This window comes from Eubalaena glacialis, chromosome 19, assembly GCF_028564815.1.
Source record: "Eubalaena glacialis isolate mEubGla1 chromosome 19, mEubGla1.1.hap2.+ XY, whole genome shotgun sequence".
NCBI lineage: Eukaryota > Metazoa > Chordata > Mammalia > Artiodactyla > Balaenidae > Eubalaena > Eubalaena glacialis.
The window spans coordinates 7,574,533-7,596,990 of NC_083734.1; the positions used below are offsets into that span (position 1 = coordinate 7,574,533).

The 22,458-nt window shown below is 52.6% G+C and overlaps 1 protein-coding gene across 2 annotated transcripts; it reads left to right on the forward strand.

Moving 5' to 3' along the window:
* Positions 1 to 377: 377 nt before the first annotated feature.
* On the forward strand, positions 378 to 22,258 carry LOC133079560 (myosin-3). 2 transcript variants are annotated; one of them, XM_061175095.1, is made up of 41 exons: positions 378 to 552; positions 1,144 to 1,199; positions 1,837 to 2,048; positions 3,773 to 3,916; positions 4,363 to 4,519; positions 5,586 to 5,613; positions 5,978 to 6,086; positions 6,675 to 6,767; positions 7,466 to 7,529; positions 7,612 to 7,710; positions 8,555 to 8,658; positions 8,747 to 8,885; positions 9,310 to 9,428; positions 9,512 to 9,661; positions 10,376 to 10,546; positions 10,642 to 10,948; positions 11,064 to 11,134; positions 11,713 to 11,800; positions 11,875 to 11,992; positions 12,381 to 12,504; positions 12,593 to 12,729; positions 12,815 to 13,070; positions 13,264 to 13,506; positions 13,599 to 13,775; positions 13,885 to 14,030; positions 14,110 to 14,200; positions 14,597 to 14,986; positions 15,086 to 15,212; positions 16,286 to 16,404; positions 16,576 to 16,772; positions 17,140 to 17,323; positions 17,951 to 18,116; positions 18,404 to 18,528; positions 19,039 to 19,347; positions 19,465 to 19,668; positions 19,760 to 19,885; positions 20,778 to 20,948; positions 21,041 to 21,145; positions 21,309 to 21,404; positions 21,505 to 21,642; positions 22,159 to 22,258. In XM_061175095.1, exons 3-41 carry the CDS (start codon positions 1,845 to 1,847, stop codon positions 22,183 to 22,185), a joined length of 5,823 nt encoding a protein of 1,940 aa, XP_061031078.1. In that variant the 5' UTR covers positions 378 to 552; positions 1,144 to 1,199; positions 1,837 to 1,844; the 3' UTR covers positions 22,186 to 22,258. The 2 variants fall into 2 exon arrangements, with proteins under 2 accessions (XP_061031078.1, XP_061031079.1); XM_061175096.1 differs by lacking the exons at positions 378 to 552; positions 1,144 to 1,199; positions 1,837 to 2,048; positions 3,773 to 3,916 and adding an exon at positions 4,062 to 4,083.
* Positions 22,259 to 22,458: the final 200 nt, after the last annotated feature.

Genomic DNA, 22,458 nt, shown 5'->3' on the forward strand with positions numbered 1-22,458 from the left:
ACAATCGCACAACCCTGTGTTGTGACAAAAGTCTTGCTCAAAACTCCAAGAGGATTGTAATTGTTTTGTCCTTGGCTTCCTCCCTTTTCCCACAGGACAAGATTTCTAAGTACCCGCTGCCCAGGGCTGCACACTGATTTCTGAGCCCGTGGCGCCTGCAGGATGGAGTTAGGCAGGAGCCCCAGCGAGGCTGTCCCATCACACTGAGTGAAGACACCCCGGCCCCAAGTTCAAAGGAAGGCATCTCAAACTTGCAGCTTTCTCCAGTGGGAAAACGGTTATGGATCCTGCTCATTTCTATATATACCTCTCCCTTGGCAACGACAAAAAAAGAGTGAGGAAGGAGCTGGTGCTCAGCTTGTGGTGTCGGTCATTCTCTTTCCAAATATAGAGAAGGAATGAGCGGTGGCGTTAGCGGGGGGTATAAAAGCCCGCGGGCAGCAGCCCCTCTGTAGCTGCTCTGTGGGTGGAGGAGAGTTGCAGTGCCCGTCGCTGGCTCTTTTCCGAGTGCGGCTTGGAGGACGCCACCTGGTGCGGGCCTGCCTGGCTTTGGTAAGGTTAGTTAGAGGCGGAGCTGGGCCTCGGGCCCCAACGCCCACCCCGCTGCCTGCAGCTCCCGCGTCCTCCTGCCCGCTCTCCCCTCGACGCTCCGTGGGCCGCGGCCTGTCACCGCGGCCTGCCCTTCGCCTCTGATCTGTGCAGAGGCCAGCGGGGTCGCCGCCTCCCCTGCCCTCACCTTCTCCACCTGCGCTGCGTGCCTGGCGGGTGTCCGGCGGCCAATTTGAGATTTCTCCCTGTTCACAGAAGACAGGGGGCCTGATCCTGGCTTGGAACCACTGGCCTTTTTAACAGGGATTCTGTCCTTCCTGCCCAGTTCTGAATGGGAGGCACTGCAGACTGAGGAGGGTGCCGTGCTGGGCTGGTAGGAGCCAGGTTTGGGGCGGTTGGGGGCTTTTCCTACCTCCGTGGCTCACCTGTGGTTCATGTCCCATCTGCTCCTCCAGCTTGTCTCTGGGGTAAGGCTCTTTCTAAGTTATTAGTCCTTTATCCTTATTTGGTTAGTTCATCAGGACCCGATTCAGAACCGACCCAGACACCAGACACTCCCGTGTCCTGAGCTTGCTTTCTGCGTATTTATTGCAGGTCTGATTTCCCACGACTGCTGTTGTCCGCTGTCCTCCCGTGGGTGTGACCCTCAGGTGAGGAAGCAGGTCGGGTCCCTTGGCTCAGAAGTCTCCAGGGTACCAATTCCTCCCACCTCCGATGGCCTGGAGGGTGAGAGCCCTGTAGAGCTTAGACCAGGACAGGTTAGGCTGGAGCAGAGCGGAGAGGAGGCAGCACCTGGGGAGATGCTCTGAGTAGATGCTGATGTCAGATGCTGCTTCTATTCTCAAAACAGAACCAAAGGAAGCAAAAGCCGGTTTCCTCCTGTGAGGAGGTAGCCACCTTGAGTCAAAAAGGTCCCCAAATTCCTCAGCTATTTGCCATTTAGCACACTCTCTTTGAAGAATGGTGTTTATTTCTGATGGTGTTTATTTTTAAATCTTCCCTCAGCAACACCTGGGTTTTTGCAGAAGAGGAAAGTGAGTCCCGAGAACTGCACCCGCCTCTAGGGTCCCTTTGCCCATCCGAGCCCCGGCTAATGGGGGAGCTTGGATTGCATACGCTCCGTGCCCTTTGCACAGAGTAGCTGCTCAATAAATATGTGTGCATTTGATTTTCCTGGGGGTCGATGGAGGGCAGCCTTGCTCCCGGGGCTCCGCCTTGAAGGGCTCCCTCGGGGGCAGGGCTGGAGCCTGGGGGCAGCAGGGCTCACCTGGTGGGTTCGCCTTCCAGCTGACACCATGAGCAGCGACACCGAAATGGAAGTGTTCGGCATAGCCGCTCCCTTCCTCCGGAAGTCAGAAAAGGAGAGGATCGAGGCTCAGAACCAGCCTTTTGATGCCAAAACCTACTGCTTTGTGGTCGACTCGAAGGAAGAATACACCAAGGGGAAAATTAAGAGTACCCAGGATGGGAAGGTCACGGTGGAAACCGAAGACAACAGGGTAAGCCCCGTCCACACCCTCTGCAGGCCGGCCAGGCCTCTGTCTGCTCCCCATGGCTGCCCAGTCTGTGCGTCCGGTCCATACCTGGCCATCTCCAGACGTGGCTCTGGCACCGGAATGCCTCACCTGGCATCACCGCCTTAGCGTCCCAGGTGTCCTCGGAGGAAGCAGAGTGAATACTGGCCTCAGGTTGCACGGTGGGAGAACCACCTGGTTGTGGCTGGCCAAAACAATCCATGTTCGGGTGCTTTTGTTAATGTTTGTGTCACTCTAGGTCAGAGGGGACCAGCCCTGTGCATCCCAGGGGTGTGGAGTTGGGAGTCCAACAGTAGGAGGACCTCTGTTAGAACACTCTCCTTTGGTAGCCTAGGTTTCCCCCTAATTCTTCTAGCAATAGCCATCTAACTAAGGAAGTAAGGAAAGCGAATAAAGGATCCTAGTGGACCACAAGCTCGATGTGACGTAGCAGCCTTCCCATATCATGAAGGCAATGAGCAGTGTAGCCCACTACATTCTGGCCCAGGTACTGTGGGCATGCTGGGAGGAATTCTGGACTTCACTACTCTCTGGAATCTAGACCAGAAGAATCTGGAAATGTTCTAAGAAAAGTTAAAAAAAAAAAAAAAAAGGCGGGGAGGGATCCAAAAGAGAAGTGTAAAGGAAATAGCGTCATTGGGTTGGATGTGAAGGAAAAAGGCACTGAAATTGTCCTGTGATGCTTGCAAGCACTGAAGCTCCAGATAGCAGCTCTCAGTACATTTCAGATGATGGAGTTAAGAACGGGCTTATGAAGGCACACGGAAACACGGAAGGTAGACCTGATGAATGACAACCTAAGACCTCTAGACCCTCACAGGGAGGGCTGATGGCATGGATGGTTTAAGTGAATCTCTACTTAAAGGCAGGTTTCCCACCGCCTTGCCCAGAGGCGAGATGGGGAAAATGACCATCTTCAAAGGAGGTCTCAGACAGGAAGGAGGTGAGGGCAGAGCAGGGGAGAGGAAGCTGAGCTCCACGCCCACTATGCCAGGGTCCTCCAGCCCCGCTGGGCACTGGGGCAGGGGGCTTCTCCTCTCAAGGGGAGCACAAAGGCTGGAACCACCGCTCTGCCTCGTGGTTCCTTCTCCTGGCTTGTAACACTCCAGCCCCAGAAAGGGAGCGGGGCTGGTTCTCTTTCACAAGCAAGGGCCAGAGGGGGTGAACGGGCAAGATGCAGGGTGGGGGCTTGGCAGCTGCTTTTGGAGAGCTCAGAATGCCGGCTAACTCTGGGCACCGGCCTGGTGACCCAAGGCCACCGGCCTCCTCTTCGGTACCTGCCTCAGGAACACCAGTGGACCTCCGTGTTCCCTGAGTAGACAGCAGAAACCCATGAGCTGCTGGAGCTGGGTTTCGGCCCAGCCGGCATCACGGAGCTGAGAGGTTCCCGCTGGCACCCGCGCCTGCGTCATCCCCGCATCCACCCACAGAGACCCTCTTCTCATTTCTGTCATCCTTCCCTCACCTCAGGCCCATCGGAGATGGAAAAAAAAAAAGCCCAAGTAACAGAAACAAATCCCATTCCGTCACCACCACTGCAAGCCGCCCCCAGCCCCGTCTCCCCTCCCTGTCAAATAGGCGTTTTCTCCAGCGCCTGTTTCTTCTGATGTGGGTGTGGGAGACAGGTAGCTGCAGGGGCAAAATGCACAAGAGAAGGCCAGGTGTGCACTGTACCCCTTCCCTTTCAGACCCTGGTGGTGAAGCCAGAGGACGTGTACGCGATGAACCCCCCCAAGTTCGACCGGATCGAGGACATGGCAATGCTGACGCACCTGAATGAACCGGCCGTGCTGTACAACCTCAAGGACCGCTACACCTCCTGGATGATCTACGTCAGTGCCCGCGTTGGCTGGGTTCCCGGGACCTCTGACGGGGTGGGGTGGGGCTGAGCTGCTTGTGGGGGGATGGGCTCTAGAAGGACTGGTGCTGACTGAGCTGCTCAGCAAAAGAGGGGGAGTGAAAAGGAGAAAGGGCAACGAGAGTGATGCAAGATGAGAAGGTGAGAGATGAACGGGGCGGGAGGAGAGCAGCTGGAAGGAGGGGGCGGGCAGGCGAGGTGGGTCCGAGGCTGGGGTCCTGGCGCCAGCACCCACCAGCGGCAGGAGGTCAGTTACAACCCTCTGGAGTCTCAGCTGCCTCATCTATAAAGAGAAGTCGTATCTTGCCTCCTTTACAAGTTTCTTGTAAAGAAAAGTGAAGTAACAAAAAGGCAGAGGGTTTTATGTGTACAGGCACACACCCATGTATACATACATATATATTTTTTACGCTCCCCCAGACCTACTCGGGCCTCTTCTGTGTCACCGTCAACCCCTACAAGTGGCTGCCGGTGTACAACCCGGAGGTGGTGGAGGGCTACCGGGGCAAAAAGCGCCAGGAGGCCCCGCCCCACATCTTCTCCATCTCTGACAACGCCTATCAGTTCATGCTCACAGGTAGGTTTCCAAGGAGGAAGCCTAGAGGCGGGGGGGAGGGCTCAGGGAAGCTGCCACGCGATCCTGCACCGCGCCGTCCAGAGTGCAGCCTCCACACAAAGGACAGGAAGGTAGAGGTGCTTAAAAAAGACGAAAGAGGCCACATATTTTAGGGCCTTGCAGGCCCTGGTGAGAAGTTTGGATTTAGTGCAAGCATGGGTTACCTCATACGAAACTGACATTTCTGTGGGCCCCAAACAAAGACTGACAATTTCATATGGTTCAGCCTAATCCAGTGAGAAGCCCGCGGCTGGTTGTGAGCGGGGGCTTAACCTCTCTGAGCCTCATTCTCAAAGAGGAGTCTCTTCAAGCTCCCACCTAGGACCAAATAGGATATTAGCGGGAAAGGGAACTGTGCAGTGAACTCTGACTGCTGGAGACATGGCGGAAAACTGGGACGCTCTTCTTATTTTTGTTAAAAATTTTTTTCTTGGACTATAGTTGATTTACAGTGTTGTGTTAGTTTCTGGTGTACAGCAAAATGATTCAGTTATATATATATATTCTTTTTCAGATTCTTTTCCACTATGGTTTATTATAGGATACTGAATATAGCTCCCTGTGCTGTACAGTAGGACCTTGTTGTTTATTTTATATACAGTCGTTTGCATCTGCTAATCCCAAACTCCTAATTTATCCCTCCCCCACCCCGTTTCCCCTTCGGTAACCATAGGTTTGTTTTCTACCTATGTGAGTCTGTTTCTGTTTTGTACATAAGTTCATTTGTGTCACATAATCACACACAGGTGATATCATATGGCATTGGTCTTTGTCTGTCTGACTTACTTCTCACTTAGTATGATAATCTCTAGGTCCATCCATGTTGCTGCAAATTACACTATTTCATTCTTTTTTATGGCTGAGTAGTATTCCTGTGTGTGTGTGTGTGTGTGTGTGTGTGTGTGTATATACACACACACACACACCCCCCACACCTTCTTTACCCATTCCTCTGTCAATGGACATTTAGGTTGAGGAAGCTCTTTTTATATTGCTATCAACTCTATTTTATTTTTCCCTTTGGCAGATCGTGAAAACCAGTCTATTCTGATCACGTAAGTATCCAAGGTGTAGAGTGTTTTCATAGCTGTGGCCCTTTGTCCCCAATGCAGAAGGGGAAGATGCCACTTGCTCTGTTTTGTTAATGAGAAAGTACCGAGAACGAAGTCTGTGATGCAAAGATGTGGGGCTGGGCGTTGGGGAGAGATGGGCAGGAAGGCCTGTGAGGCCTCAGGAAGCTAGAGCTCCCCATCCAGCCCGCTCAGCCGTGCCGTTCTCCCCCGGGGCCCCTGCCTCTCCGAGTGGTCTCACATTTGTTGGGAGGTGTGTGTCTGCTGTGGCTCAGGTGACATCTTAGGGGGCCAATTTACACTCACGGGACTTGTTTCTCTGTCTCTCTCTTTCGACTGCTCTGAATAGCGGAGAATCCGGGGCAGGAAAGACTGTGAACACCAAAAGGGTCATCCAGTACTTTGCAACAATTGCAGCGACTGGAGACCTTGCCAAGAAGAAGGACTCCAAAATGAGGGTATGGAGAGGAGAAAGGCTTGCTCTGCTTCCACTGCCAACCTTTGTCTTAACTTCAGAACGAGGGGGCACAGGGAGGCGACACCCCACCTCCGCAAGGAAGGGAGAGCAGGCCAGGATTTAAAGTCTCGCAGGACAGCCAGTTCTCCTAGACGACCCAGCGTGTGGTTGATGTTACAGGACCAGATCCTGTGATCGCCTAGAAAACCTAAGCCTAAGCCTCCACTAAGAAAAGTCAGTTTGGGAGCAGCTCACATACACCAGAATCACACATACCAATTGGAGAGAACTGTAGTGTCTACTTGCCTTTCAAAACAAATATAACAGTATGAAATGAACACCGATAACCTAACTACCTGGAGAATCAAGGAACTGAAGGGTTAAATTAGGAGGTTTAGGTCAAGACACCCAGCTTGAGCCAAATCTAACAGAATGGCAAGAGTGAGGCGTGCTGATGGTTTGGTTGGGCCCCAGGTTGGAAAGCAGGGCAGGGAGGATCTGGCGACCCGGGGCTGCAGGAGCAAAGGCAGCAGGGGCCGCGGAGCTCACTGTTGCGTGTGGCTCTTCCCGCCCTGACTCCCTGCTCCAGGGGACTCTGGAAGACCAGATCATCAGCGCCAACCCGCTGCTGGAGGCCTTCGGGAACGCCAAGACTGTGAGGAACGACAACTCGTCCCGCTTTGTGAGTCTGCACCGGCTCAAGCTGGGATCTCCTCTGAGGCCCGCAAGTAGGCGAGGGCCCTGCTTCCGGGAGGCTGCAGTCCTGGGGGTGGACCGCGAAAGAAGGAAACAAATCAACAAGACAGTCTGGGACAAGGATTCCTTGGTAGACAGTGCAGTAAAGAGGGCATGTGGTAGTGTAACTGTGGGCCGGGTCTCCTTTAGACAGGGCTGGCAGGGAAGCCCTCTTGGTGGGGGGGCTGGCCTGTGAACCCCAAGATCCACAGGACGAGGACAGGGGACCTCAGCGGGTCCGAGGGGCTGCAGCGAGGCAGGCACCGTGAGGGGAGGTGGGGAGCGGTGGTAGGGAGGGACCTGGAGCCTCGGAGTCTGTAGGCCAGGAGAAGGGGTTTGGGTTTCATTCAGGAAGCTACTGAGGGATCCTTTAAGAGGGAAGTGATATGGTGTGATTTGCATCTTGAACAGAATCTCTCTTACTTTGTTGACCATCTTGGGGGTGGGAGGGTGGGGGAGTGGTGTTTGGAGGCAGTGTGGAACAAGGGGATGGAGAAAGGAGACACAGCCAACCGGAAAGAGGAGAGGGAGAGGAGGACATGCGTCACTTCAAATTACCAGGGAATAAGGTTCCCGTTCACATTCCCCAGGAGATGGGTAGGAACACCTGGAGTCACGGTACACCTGGTCTCCCTTCCCCCACAGGGCAAGTTCATCCGAATCCATTTTGGTACCACGGGCAAGCTGGCCTCTGCAGATATTGAAACCTGTAAGTAGATCCCTGGGATGAGATGATGTCTCGGGACATCAGGGGAGCAGTTTGGAAAACAGTCCTGTGTTTGTGTTCCTAGATCTGCTGGAAAAATCGAGAGTAACCTTCCAGCTGAAGGCTGAGAGGAGCTACCACATCTTCTACCAGATTCTTTCCAACAAGAAGCCCGAGCTCATAGGTGAGGACGTCCCCAGAGGGGCTGGTCTGAGGCATTTCGGCTTTTGGGTGCGTGGACCAAAGAGAGTTGTGTGTATGCACAGGTGACTCGGCAGCCAGCAGAGGAAGCTTGTTTTAGAAATGGGATGCGGCTGTTTTGACAGTGGCATGCCAATTTGAAAAACGCAATCCAATGGACAGTAAAAGACTGAGGCACAATTGCCTTCAACTCCGGTTTATAGAAACTGGCTGAATGACCAAGCATTTAGTGGTCCTCTAGCGCCCCCCTGGTGTTCTGGCACAGAAACCAACATTTCACCAAATGCTGTGAGGCCAACGCAAAATCAGACGAACAACCAGCTGGTGGATATGCACCCTGCCCTTCGTCCCGCACCAGCAGGGGCCTCGTGCCCTTCTTTGCTCCCTGGCTGTGTTTGCTCAGCCTTCTGGGCCCAAGCCTGGAAATAGGCTGCAGCTTTTCAGCAGGTTTTGGAAAAGACTATGATTCTACCACATGATCTGTGCTTCCCTCCCCATGGCTCTGTCCTGGCCCACACTCGGCCAGTTTTCCCGATTAACCTTTCCCAACCGACATGGATCTGTGCCCTTTGCACGCAAAGCAAGAGAATTTAAATATTCTGTCTGTGGTTCTTACCCTACATGGCCTGGGCGGGCTGCAGAGTCTTCCCTGGACTTTATATTCAGCCACAGCCTGAGTATCGAGAGACTGTTTAAGAGATTTCTAACTCTACACTCAGCCTGGGCCCCAGCAGCAAAAGTCTCAGCTGAGGACACAGAAGCTGAAAGCCCCTAGTGGATGTTTTCTTTGCATCCATGTGACCTCCTCTAAATGGTCATCATTGCAGAGCTGCTGCTTATTACAACCAACCCTTATGACTACCCGTTCATCAGCCAGGGTGAGATCCTGGTGGCCAGCATTGACGATGCCGAGGAGCTGCTGGCTACGGATGTAAGCAGACAGGGGAGAAAGGGGTGGGCGCGGGGCTCCTCCTCCATCATTGGGGTCAACCGGCTGACGTGCTGTCCTCCGATGCCAGAGTGCCATTGACATCCTGGGATTCACCCCAGAGGAGAAATCTGGACTCTACAAGCTGACAGGCGCCGTGATGCACTACGGGAACATGAAGTTCAAGCAGAAGCAACGGGAGGAGCAGGCAGAGCCCGACGGAACTGAAGGTACCACGTCACCGCGTCGGCCGTGCGCCAGGGCTGGGGGCGTCCAGCTGAGATCACTCGGGGCCTCTTTTGAAAGCGCTTACTCCTTCTTCTGCCTAGAGAGGTGAACCTCTTCGGGGCTCAGATGCCTACAGGCACGGTTACTGCCCCGTCTGCTGAATCACTAGAATGGTCCTGCTTCAGACACAGTAAGGAGTGACCAGGGTTTTCTGGAACCCAGTGCCGCCTTTTCATAAAATCTATCATATTCTCTGAGTGACTCAGCTCCCACTGGCCATAGGTAAGCAGTTTAGAGACACGGAACGTAAACACACAAAGATGGGCTGAGCTGAGCGTGGAAACATCCGGATGATTTTCAGAGTGGTTCTTCCACTTTGCCAAGCATCAGGGGTTTCCCTTGTAATCAGCCTTCTTTTCCTGCCAGTGGCTGACAAGACAGCCTATCTGATGGGCCTGAACTCTTCGGACCTCCTGAAAGCTTTGTGCTTCCCCAGAGTGAAAGTTGGGAATGAGTATGTTACCAAGGGCCAGACTGTGGACCAGGTAAGTGGCTGCCGCAGGTTGGGAAAGGACGCAGCACCCGACGGCCGCTGCCTCCAGACTCACTGGCTGGTCCCTCCGCACAGGTGCACCATGCCGTGAACGCCCTCTCCAAATCCGTCTATGAGAAGCTGTTCCTGTGGATGGTCACCCGCATCAACCAGCAGCTGGACACCAAACTGCCAAGACAGCACTTCATTGGCGTCCTGGACATCGCGGGCTTTGAGATCTTTGAGGTTTGTGTTATACTCATTTGGCTTTGTGTTGGGGGCTGGTTTTTGTGATCCTATAGGCAAGATGTCAAGGCAGCCCACACGTCATCCAGTATCACATCTTGGAGGAAAACTAGATGGAGGTTGGATCAGGTAGAAGAGAACGTGGAAGGGTTTGTATTATTTTAAGAGGGAGGAAGGCTTGTGTCAAGTGGAATTTTAAAGACATCCTCAAATGGATAAAAGAAAAAAAAAAATCAAATGCAATTACTGACAATAGGGAGAGCCAGAAACAGAGAAGAAGTTGACAATAAGCCAACCATGTGATATTTTACATAAATATCCTACTGGCTCTGGGTTAGAAGCATATAGCCATTCATCAAAGCATATATTTGATGTCTGCCAGGTATAAGACTTGCAGGTGAAAAAAAGATGAGCTTGTGGTTTGTAGAGGACAACAAGAAGTATGTAAGGCACACAGAAGACCAACTACAGATAAGGCAGACCGTGGCCAGCGCCCAGGAGAGGCCCAGACCGTGGACTCAGGAGAAGCATCTTCCAGCTGGAGATCAGAGAAGACTCCAAGGACATGTGATCTCAGCTGAGCCCAAGAATGTGCCCATACCTGAAAGCATAAATGAGCTGGCGAGAGCCCGAGACCATGAGGAGGAAGGCTGATGGGTCTTTGGTTTTGAAAGAAGTCTAACTTTTCATGTGAACATTATGTTTTGGTGTTAGTATAACAGCCTGGAGCAGCTGTGCATCAACTTCACCAACGAGAAACTGCAGCAGTTTTTCAACCACCACATGTTCGTGCTGGAGCAGGAGGAGTACAAGAAGGAGGGCATCGAGTGGACGTTCATCGACTTCGGGATGGACCTGGCCGCCTGCATTGAGCTCATCGAGAAGGTACCTGCTGTGTGCACTCAGTAACCGCCCCTCGCCGGCCTGCTGCTTGACACTGCAGCTCATACTTACCCCATATGCACTCTGCCTTGGTCCAGCCGATGGGCATCTTCTCCATCCTGGAAGAGGAGTGCATGTTCCCCAAGGCCACAGACACTTCCTTCAAGAACAAACTGTATGACCAGCACCTGGGCAAGTCCAGCAACTTCCAGAAGCCCAAGGTGGTCAAGGGCAGGGCCGAGGCCCACTTCTCGCTGATCCACTACGCGGGCACCGTGGACTACAGCGTCTCGGGCTGGCTGGAGAAGAACAAGGACCCCCTGAACGAGACGGTGGTCGGCCTGTACCAGAAGTCCTCCAACAGGCTCCTGGCACACCTCTACGCCACCTTCGCCACGGCAGACGGTAACAGACTGCGCGGGGGGCCTTGGACCCACACTTTTTCACTCCACTCAGCCCACAGGACTGGAACAGCTCTGTAGGTCTGCTAACAGCACATGCCATCTTTTCTTTCTTTCAGCTGACAGCGGAAAGAAGAAAGTTGCCAAGAAAAAGGGTTCTTCCTTCCAAACCGTCTCTGCCCTTTTCAGGGTAAGGAAGATACCAATTTATTTGCTTGTAATTGGTTTAAGTCATCTCAAAATGAGCAAGGTAGAGATGCTAAACTTGATTTACTCAAGGATAGTGATGTGGTCTTAATCTGGTTACTGCCACTTAGGGAGGGTGAGTGGCAGTGTGATGATATACAGATGAGGTCTAATAAATGGAGGACCAGAACTGAACTAGCACTTTAAACGGCATCAGCTGGGCGTGCTGGCTGGCCCGGGAGGCGAGTCCTCAGTACAAACTTTCCGACTTGCCTGAAGGACACAGGCAGTAGCATGTCAGGTGCCCAGTGGAGCTGGATACTTCTCTTGAGTTGATTTCAGAGGGCATTTTGTACTTGGTTAGTCTCTGGTGGTTCACTGTGAAGCAAAAGTCTGTTATATCAGTTATTTGCCTACACTTCTAGCCAAAGGATTATTAAAAGAAAGAGTTAAATAATATCTTTATTCCTTAGAATTTATGATAAATTTAAAATACATATCTTATTTTTTGGTTACAATGTATCTCCGTGTTTGTAAAAGCCTATCGGAGGCTCACTATCAAATTTAATCTTTTTCTTTTAGGAAAACCTGAACAAGCTGATGTCAAATTTAAGAACAACCCACCCTCACTTTGTGCGCTGTATAATTCCCAACGAAACCAAAACCCCAGGTAAGACACCCGCTGGCTCTGAAGGTGGCACTCAGGTTCTGTGTGAAGCTGACGTTTGTTGCTTCTCTTCTCAGGGGCCATGGAGCACAGCCTTGTCCTGCACCAGCTGCGCTGTAACGGTGTTCTGGAGGGTATCCGCATCTGCAGGAAGGGGTTCCCGAACAGGATTCTCTATGGGGATTTTAAACAAAGGTGTGTAATAAAAATGTTCTACTTGCTTCTTGAGAAGATGTGTAAATGCTGGAACTTGAGAGGGAGAAATACTGGTATGAAAAGACCCGTTTCAAAAGAACAGCTATGGACTCCGTGTAGAATGATTAACCTACCACTCGGCCAAGGTATACAGTTTTCTCCCACATTTTCTCAGGAGCTTATCTGATATACAACACATCAGAAAAACACCTGGCCTAAGAGTCAGTAGGCCTAGATTCTAGGCCACTATCTGGCCTGTGACCAAGAGCAAGCTTCCATCCCTCTCTGGACCTTGGCCTTCTTGCCTCTTGGAAGAGAGGCCTGAACTGGTTTCCAAAGTTCATGTCTTTGCTAATAGTCTACGATGTTTCTGTGTCCACAACGGCAGATACCGAGTGCTGAATGCCAGCGCCATCCCTGAGGGGCAGTTCATCGACAGCAAGAAGGCATGTGAAAAGCTGCTGGCATCCATCGACATTGACCACACTCAGTACAAGTTTGGACACACCAAGGTACTGCATCAGCTCTGACAGATGTTGGCGTGTGGTCCCCGTTAGACTTCTCCAGAAAACTGACTCAAGTCATCCTTCTCCCCTCAAGGTGTTCTTCAAGGCTGGCTTGCTGGGAACCCTGGAGGAAATGCGGGATGACCGCCTGGCCAAGCTGATCACCCGGACGCAAGCCGTGTGCAGAGGGTTCCTCATGCGTGTGGAATTCCAGAAGATGGTGCAGAGAAGGTCGAGCGGGGTCTGTGCTCAGACCTGAGCTCTTCGGGAGGAGTGGGGAGTCTCTCTTAGAAAAAAACTGATGTCTTGTTTTTAGGGAGTCCATCTTCTGCATCCAGTACAACATCCGAGCCTTCATGAACGTCAAGCACTGGCCCTGGATGAAACTCTTCTTCAAGATCAAGCCCCTGCTGAAGAGTGCGGAGACGGAGAAGGAGATGGCCACCATGAAGGAAGAGTTCCAGAAAACTAAAGATGAACTCGCCAAGTCAGAGGCAAAAAGGAAGGAATTGGAGGAAAAATTGGTGACTCTAGTACAAGAGAAGAATGACCTGCAGCTCCAAGTACAAGCTGTAGGTGTTTAGGAATTTTTTTAAAACTTTCCTTCTAGATTTGATTATTTAAGAAAACGATTTTTGGTGGGAGTTTTGCTTTTTAGTTGCGATGCTTCATAAAGGACTCCATATATAACAAAATACTGGAATGTCACAAATCTTATCTTTTAACCATTAAAGGAAATCGTGATTTTTTTTTTTTTTTTTTAAGGAAAGTGAAAACTTGTTGGATGCAGAGGAAAGATGTGATCAACTGATCAAAGCCAAGCTCCAGCTGGAGGCAAAGATCAAGGAGGTGACTGAGAGAGCTGAGGATGAGGAAGAGATCAATGCTGAGCTGACGGCCAAGAAAAGGAAACTGGAGGACGAATGTTCGGAACTGAAGAAAGACATAGATGACCTTGAGCTGACACTGGCCAAGGTTGAGAAGGAGAAACATGCCACAGAGAACAAGGTGGTACACTCTTTGTGGGCCCTTCCAGCTTGATGTGGTCAATGCAAACCCGACTTGATCTCTTCTTATAATTGCCTGTGGCTTCTTCTTAGGTTAAAAACCTTACTGAGGAACTCGCTGGTTTGGATGAAACCATTGCAAAGTTAACCAGGGAGAAGAAAGCCCTCCAGGAGGCCCACCAGCAGACCCTGGATGACCTCCAAGCTGAAGAGGACAAAGTCAGTTCTTTGAGCAAAATCAAGAGTAAACTGGAACAGCAGGTGGATGATGTGAGTAAAGGATGCTAACCGGGAGGCCTGGGCTTCGGGGTAGGAAGAGCCCCCGAGAATCCTCTGGTGCAAAGCATTTGTTCTCAAAAGGAAATGGTGCCTTTTGCAGCTGGAAAGCTCCCTAGAACAAGAAAAGAAGCTTCGTGTAGACCTGGAAAGGAACAAAAGGAAGCTTGAGGGAGACTTGAAGCTTGCCCACGAGTCCATATTGGATCTGGAGAATGACAAGCAACAGCTGGATGAAAGGCTCAAGAAGTGCGCCCCGAAACCAGCAAGTTCAGATTTCCAGTTCCCGGGTATTTGGTCTTCACACGTTCCGCATTTCCCTTCACAGGAAGGATTTCGAGTACAGTCAACTGCAAAGCAAAGTGGAAGATGAGCAGACTCTGGGCCTGCAGTTTCAGAAGAAAATCAAAGAGCTACAGGTAGGAGGCGTTTGGGACTTTTCTTTCACATGTGGTCACGTACAGTGGGTGGGGGGGTGTCTATTGCACGTCATTAGAGCAAAGCGGGCAGGACCGTGGGTCTCCTTTCTGCTAGGCTGACACAGTAGTGATGAACAGTTTTTCCGTAATTGTAGACAAAGCACATAATTGAAGTATTTCAAGGCCACATGCAGTTGGAATGGACTATATCCTGGGTGGCCGCTGCAGGGGTAATGCCTGTGTTGAGGCAGGAAAAACTCATGTCAGAGGAAATTCGCAGCATTGGTATCGTTCCGGGAGCAGTCCAAGAGCTGGTTTGTCTAATGGGAGGGGAAACTAGCCTGGTGTTGACACTGGAAGTCAAGAGTGTCGTGGGACGGCCTGCCCTCCTCACAGGCCCGCACCGAGGAGCTGGAGGAGGAGATCGAGGCGGAGCGGGCCTCCCGCGCCAAAGCAGAGAAGCAGCGCTCTGACCTCTCCCGGGAGCTGGAGGAGATCAGCGAGCGGCTGGAGGAGGCGGGGGGCGTCACATCCACCCAGATAGAGCTCAACAAGAAGCGGGAGGCCGAGTTCCTGAAGCTGCGCCGGGACCTGGAGGAGGCCACCCTGCAGCACGAGGCCACGGCGGCCGCGCTCAGGAAGAAGCACGCGGACAGTGTGGCCGAGCTGGGGGAGCAGATTGACAACCTGCAGAGGGTCAAGCAGAAGCTGGAGAAGGAGAAGAGCGAGTTCAAGCTGGAGCTCGACGACCTCGGCAGCAACGTGGAGAGCGTGTCCAAGTCCAAGGTGCGGGGTGGGGGGGCGCCTCATCCTCAGGTGAGGGGGACCCTGCGTCCTTCCCACCTGAGCACTGACTCAGCTTCCTCCCCCTTCTCAACCCTGCAGGCGAATCTGGAAAAAATCTGCCGCACTCTGGAGGATCAGTTAAGCGAGGCCAGGGGCAAGAACGAGGAAAGTCAGAGGAGCCTGAGTGAACTGACCACACAGAAGTCACGTCTGCAGACGGAGGCCGGTGAGCGACGGGAAAGGGCAGGGGCGGTGCCTCCTGGACACCCACAGAGGGCAGCTGGTCAGAACGAAAGGCAGGGTTTGTTTGGGGGAGGATTTCTAGGGAAGCAGATTTTCAGGAGAGAGGCAATCAGAATACCCCACGAAAGCGCCGTTTAGAATGTCCCAAAGGAGGAGAGCACTGAGAGTTCAGTAAGCATGAGAGAGGCGTGTACTGGAATGAGGAGGGACTCAGAACACCGCCTGCTTCGAGCGCTTTCAAAATTAACGTAACCCTGCCTCGAAAAGCACCTAGAGGGCACAAATGGGACTAGGAACCAAGCCCCATGGCTCTTCTACTTCTCGCTGCACATTACTGCAGATTCGTTGTCTGCAGTGGAGCGTTTTAAACAGTAAAGAAAGAAACACGGCCAACTTGTGTAGGCTCTTGGTGTGTGATTAAAATATAGGGGAACATTATCCGGGACTTTCACCTAGAAAACATGGCTCCCCCAGCGCTGGTCCTCCAGCCCATCATCACAGGTGAACCAGTCCTTTGTAGCAGCTCGACCAAGACAGTGACAGAAAGAAGTTCAGGGACCACTTCTACCATGATCTTGGGAGTTCACCCCTGGAGTCCGAAGGCCTCTCCCCCACCTTCTTCTTCTCTTACCTCGACATAAGCATATAAACCAGAACCACCGTAGCCACCCAAAAATCCAACTTCAAACTCCTAAAGCTAGAAGTCCTAAGGAACGCAGCTAAGAGATGCAGTATTTCCCCCAGTGACAAATCAGCAAACAGCTGGAAGCACCAGCCACTGAAAGGTCTGATGAGAGTGTTTAGGTGGTGAGGTCTTGGTTTACAATTATTCTTAAGTTTTATTGACAAAAGTTACTCCATGCTTCTGGAAGTTTACAACAGTATCTTACCAGGGTGTGCTTTCAGTTTCCTCTTCATGGACACATCCCTTCACCGCCAAGAAAGGACCGCACCTTATAATTTCCTCTCTCCCCAGATCTCAGCACAGTGCCTTACATACAGTAGGAACCTGGTGAGTGAGTGAATGAAATGAAAATATTTTCCTTCTGGACACAGGTGAGCTGAGTCGTCAACTGGAAGAAAAGGAGAGCATAGTATCACAACTTTCCAGAAGCAAGCAAGCATTTACCCAGCAAGTAGAAGAGCTCAAGAGGCAATTAGAGGAAGAGAGCAAGGTACGTCACCGGCGGGAGTGCTCCCTGACCTAGTCTCCCAGTACCGCCTGCAGAAACAGAAGGCAACTTTACGCATAGGTGATGACAGCGGGAACACACTTGGATTGCATCATGCACACGGCACTAAAATAGTCATCCACTGGGGCCTCTCCTCTGTCCTGACTTTTGCAGGCCAAGAGCGCCCTGGCCCACGCCCTGCAGTCCTCCCGCCACGACTGTGACCTGCTGCGGGAACAGTATGAGGAGGAGCAGGAAGCCAAGGCCGAGCTGCAGAGGGCGCTGTCCAAGGCCAACAGCGAGGTGGCCCAGTGGAGGACCAAGTACGAGACGGACGCCATCCAGCGCACAGAGGAGCTGGAGGAGGCCAAGTACACAACTCTATTTGTCTTCAGAAGAAACAGAACTCCTAGATGATCGAGTGACAGAAGGCACCGACTTTAGAACTACTCGGGAGTGAATTTGTTACGATGTTTCCCCATCTTTTATGTCTTTTAAGGCAGTTCTGTGCCAGTAGAGGGACCTGGTGTTAGCACATTTCATTGAGACAAACGACTTTGACCTTGGTTAGAGAAAAGGCAGGCTATTGATCACTGATTTTTAGCAGACAGGAAGTTCTCCTGGGCTTATGAAAGGAAATCGGCGTTTGAATCACATAAATGAGTGATTCCAACTTGATGAACAGTGATGTTCAGGAGGATTGAAACTTAAAGCATCTGCTTCTCTTTCATCTTCCAGGAAAAAACTTGCTCAGCGCCTTCAGGATTCCGAGGAGCAGGTTGAGGCAGTGAATGCTAAGTGCGCCTCCCTGGAGAAGACCAAGCAGAGGCTGCAAGCAGAGGTGGAGGACCTGATGGTCGACGTGGACAGAGCCAACTCCCTGGCCGCCGCGCTGGACAAGAAGCAGAGGAACTTTGACAAGGTGCGGGGCGAGCGCCCTGCCGGCTGAGCACCGCGACGCAGGGGCACCTGCTGGCGCCTGACTCCGCCCCCGTAGCAGGGTGACCTCGGGCAAGCCCCTGAAACAGAGTGGGAGTGGGATGCAGCTGGAGGTCCCTTTCAAACACTGTCAGTGGAAACGAGCCACCGCCTCCAGTGTTGTCCAGTCCCGAGCGTTTTTGTTCCCCAACACGGCTCGTCTGTCTGGGGGGCTGATGTGGGAATCCAACTCGGGTCCCACTGCGAGGCTTTGTGGCAGCTTCCCCTTCAGTATGACAGGTAAGGTTGATTTGAAACAAAGTTTTAATGAAATATTTAGAAGTGCAGGGCCATTTTCATATTGGGAAAAGGGCAATTCGGCCCAGCTAATTCCTTCTCAAAGGATCCACTTGCTTTTTATAGAGGGCAGTGGTTACTGACCAGTGACTGATCTTGAGTCAATTTATGCAACGAAATCTTGGTTAGTCAACAGTCAGGAACAAGGGGCTAGGCAAGCGACTTGGCAGAGGCGGCCCCAATTCTCAGAGCGCTCACCCTCACGGGTGTACTCAGATAGAAACTAGAGGAGGGCAGCTCGTGAACAGAGGCGCCTTCCTCCCCGGTGCTGCAGGTGCTCGCCGAATGGAAGACCAAGTGTGAGGAGAGCCAGGCGGAGCTGGAGGCGTCTCTGAAGGAGTCCCGCTCCCTGAGTACTGAGCTCTTCAAGCTGAAAAATGCCTATGAAGAAGCCTTAGATCAACTTGAAACTGTGAAACGGGAAAATAAGAATTTAGAGCGTAAGCAATTTGTCTGAAATCCTGCTTCATGCTATTGCCAGAGCGTGGGGCTGGAGGGCCGTGACTGCAGGACCCAAACCCCTACGCGAGAGTCCGTTACTGCACACACAGGAAGCGTTCAGATCCGAGGGGTTGTTTCTGAGTCTCTCTATATACAGTATCTTATCTCTAGGAAACAACGTCCTTAGAACTGTGATAAACTAGTTAAAAGCATTCGGTTGGTGCTTACTCTGCCTGGAAAACTGCACAGAGAACGTTCCAAGGCAACCAAACCTCTTTCTTTGCAGAGGAGATAGCAGATCTCACAGAACAAATCGCTGAAAACGGTAAAACCATCCATGAACTGGAGAAATCAAGAAAGCAGGTCGAGCTGGAAAAGGCTGATATCCAGCTGGCTCTTGAGGAGGCAGAGGTGAGCAGAACGCCGGCGAGGCACTGGCCTGGAGCAGATGCTGTGATGGTGGGGCTCCAGCTTGGGAGGCCAGCCGGCCCCGATCTGGGTCTGTAAAGTCACGGTCCTAATGCCGGCTCCTTTCCTATCAAATTGCATGGACTAATACCCGTGAATACCTGTGAATTATCTTGAACTTACTGGAGAAAATCATTACATTAAAATAGGTCTAAAAATGAGATTTTACAAAAATCTTAGATGAATTTAAAATATCTATAAAGTGCCTTAAGCGCCTAAGAAATGGGATGATTTAAATGTTATTGTTTGATAGTATAATAAAAACAAAGTGCAATGAAACATTCTATTTCTGCACTGAAGGTAAGTTAGGGATTTTTTTTTAAAAAGATAGTTTTGAATATTGTAGAGTTAGAATTACAAACATTCTATTGGAGTTTTTTTGCCCCAAAGAGTAGTGTAGCAGGCTCTAGCCCATCACTGGTACTATTTCTGTCTTGTTCTTGTTCTTCAAAGGCCGCTCTTGAGCATGAAGAGGCCAAGATCCTCCGAATCCAGCTGGAACTCTCACAAGTGAAATCAGAAATCGATAGAAAGGTGGCCGAGAAAGACGAAGAGATCGAGCAGCTGAAGAGGAACTACCAGAGGGCAGTAGAGACGATGCAGAGCGCCCTGGACGCCGAGGTGCGGAGCCGGAACGAGGCCATCAGGATCAAGAAGAAGATGGAGGGGGACCTGAACGAAATCGAGATCCAGCTGAGCCACGCCAACCGCCAGGCCGCAGAGACCCTCAAACACCTCCGGAGCGTCCAGGGGCAGCTGAAGGTTTGCGAGCTCCCTGGTGGGAAGCCTCTCCCACCCTCAGACACGCACAGCTGTCGGCTGGACTCATGGTCCTCAGGCCTCAACTTCAGCCGGACGTTTCTGTTACTGTCTGGCCAGGATACCCAGCTCCACCTGGATGATGCTGTCCGGGGCCAAGAGGACCTGAAGGAGCAGCTGGCGATGGTGGAGCGCAGAGCCAACCTGCTGCAGGCCGAGATCGAGGAGCTGCGGGCCACCCTGGAGCAGACGGAGAGGAGCAGGAAGATGGCAGAGCAGGAGCTCCTGGACGCCAGCGAGCGCGTCCAGCTCCTGCACACCCAGGTCAGGAGAGGGGAGGGGAGGGGAGGGGAGGCGGGGGGGGGGGGAACCTGCGCTCGGACACGCCTGGGTAACTCCACTCCTCCCGCCCCAGAACACCAGTCTCATCCACACCAAGAAGAAGCTGGAGACAGACCTCATGCAGCTCCAGAGTGAGGTTGAGGATGCCAGCAGGGACGCGAGGAATGCTGAAGAGAAAGCGAAGAAGGCCATCACGGACGTGAGGCTCCTCCCTGCCCTGCGTGGCTGGCAGGATTGCATTTCCTCAAAGCCCCCTTCCTCTCCAACCCATTAGACAGGGTGGGGCCTTCCCAGGGCACATGTGGTGTGAGTTCTGCTCCAGAAGCGCTCCCCACCTCCCCGGGAACTCAGCATGTCTCCTCCCGCACATTTAAATGGTGGACATAAGAAATGATGGAGTATGGATAAAAAAAGACCGGAAGGGATTATATTCGTTTCTTATGCCCTTGGAGAGGTATGCTCTTCTTTCCTTCAACGTATGACTGATTCCAAATATAAAAATGAGACCCTCAGATGTCAGGATCCCACCAAATGTCACCTCACAGGAAGCTGGCTTCCCTCCCACCAGCACCCAGCCTTCCTGCTCCAGAGGCCTTGGTTCTGGGCTTCTGGCCCCCACAGCGCCACCTGCTGCTCGATGGAGGGCACAACCTCGTGACGATTCCTCCCTGCTTGCTCAGGCACCCCCAGCTCCCTAGAGGCCTTCCTTTAGCCTCATTACCCCACACCCGTGATGCTAGGTTATGAACTCAGAATTCTCTAAGTCACGGGTTGGTGATAATGGTGATAAGGAAAGAAGGAATTTCCTTGGAGTTGGGGAGGTCCCAAGGAGGCCAGTTTAAGAAAGGGAGGAAGCTATTTCCCATCCAGCCCTTGAAGGTTTCCCTTCTCAGCTTGTTACGTGCCTGGTGCAGCTCTTCTCAGATCCCGCGGTGGAGCTGTGGGCTCAGTCATCCCGTTCCCTACTGTCCTTTGTCATCAGCATGGCTCTGGTCCTCCGGGTACCCAGATTTCGACAGCCCCAAGCACTTGACCTTGGTCTGAGCGGGACCAAGGGTCTGAGCATCTGAGCGGGATGGTGTGCTTTCCAGGCGGCCATGATGGCCGAGGAGCTGAAGAAGGAGCAGGACACCAGCGCCCACCTGGAGCGGATGAAGAAGAACCTGGAGCAGACGGTGAAGGACCTGCAGCGCCGCCTGGACGAGGCTGAGCAGCTGGCCCTGAAGGGCGGCAAGAAGCAGATGCAGAAGCTGGAGGCGCGGGTACGTGCAGGGCAGACCCCCGCCTCCGCAGAGCCTTCCGGCCTCTCCCGTGCGCGCTCCAGCCCCAGGCTAACTGACTCACGTTCCCCCAGATCCGAGAGCTCGAGTGTGAGCTTGAAGCGGAGCAGAAGAAGAACGCCGAGTCTGTCAAGGGCCTGAGGAAGCATGAGCGGCGGGTCAAGGAGTTAACGTACCAGGCAAGCGCACAGAAACCCCACGGCCATGTCCTCTGTGCCGTGCGAACAGCCCCCCGGGAACTCTCTCCAGACAGCAGGGAGAAATCCTTCAGCCCCAGAGAACTGGGGCCTCTTGCATCCCGCCGGCCCCTGGCTGAGTACCGCCCCACGTTCTCTCTCTCAGTGCGAAGAGGACCGGAAGAACGTGCTGAGACTACAGGATCTGGTGGACAAGCTTCAAGTGAAGGTCAAGTCCTACAAGAGGCAGGCCGAGGAGGCTGTAAGTCAGCGGGACCCCAGCGCGGCGCCGGGCCTGCTTCTCCCTGTGAGCCCCAGGGAGGCGCTCGCTGATCGTACCCGCCCCGGCTCTTTGCTTTTAGGATGAACAAGCCAACGCTCATCTCACCAAGTTCCGAAAAGCTCAGCATGAGCTGGAGGAGGCTGAAGAACGGGCCGATATTGCTGAATCTCAAGTCAATAAGCTGCGCGCGAAGACCAGAGACTTCACCTCCAGCCGGGTAGGTGGTCCCGCGGCACTGGGTGGGGAGGGCGATGCGGCGGGAGGTGTGGCTCCCGGGGAGGAACCCGCCGTGATGGACGGGACCTTGGAGAACCTTCGACTTTAGAACTGGTCAGTCTCGGGCTCAGGAAGGGAAAGGATTTGCTTAAAGCCACGTAGCTGCGTAGAGCCCGGCTAAACCCAGGTCTGTGAGTCCCAGTAGCACACCGTCCTGACAAGCGGCGAGCGGTTCCTGCGTGGGTTCGGGCGCCCTCTGCCGGCCGGCCGCCGTCTCTGCGCTCACTGTAGGCGTAGGTTCCTAGATCCCTGGGCTGTTCTGAGGACCAGGCTCTCAGGCTGTGGGGTGACGGCCGCCACGTCTGCACTCGTGTATCTGCCTGCGATCCAAGGAATATCCCGTGTCCCGCTGAGGAGACAGACAAGCAAGCAACCCCAGATGCTCGCTGGGAGGGGGAGTGGCCGGAAATGCGGCTCTGCCATCTGACAGAACTCAAAATGCCCACTTTCTCCCCAGATGGTGGTCCATGAGAGTGAAGAGTGAGTGATCCTACGCGGGAACAGGACAGAAAATATGCGAAATATGTATTTTCATGGTTCCTGACCCTTATACTTAATTTCCATGTGATTGCTTTTCACATGCAATAAATTTTGCTTTGTTTTCAATTTGGGGCTGTGTCATTCTATTTGTTTTCTCTTCCCGGTGTGGAAATGGTTCATTGGTGGTATTTATGCCCGATGTTGAAATCTCGGTATGCAGATGGCTTGATAAAGTCATTTGGCCTATTTTCAGGTGCATGTATGTGGGGACAGGGAG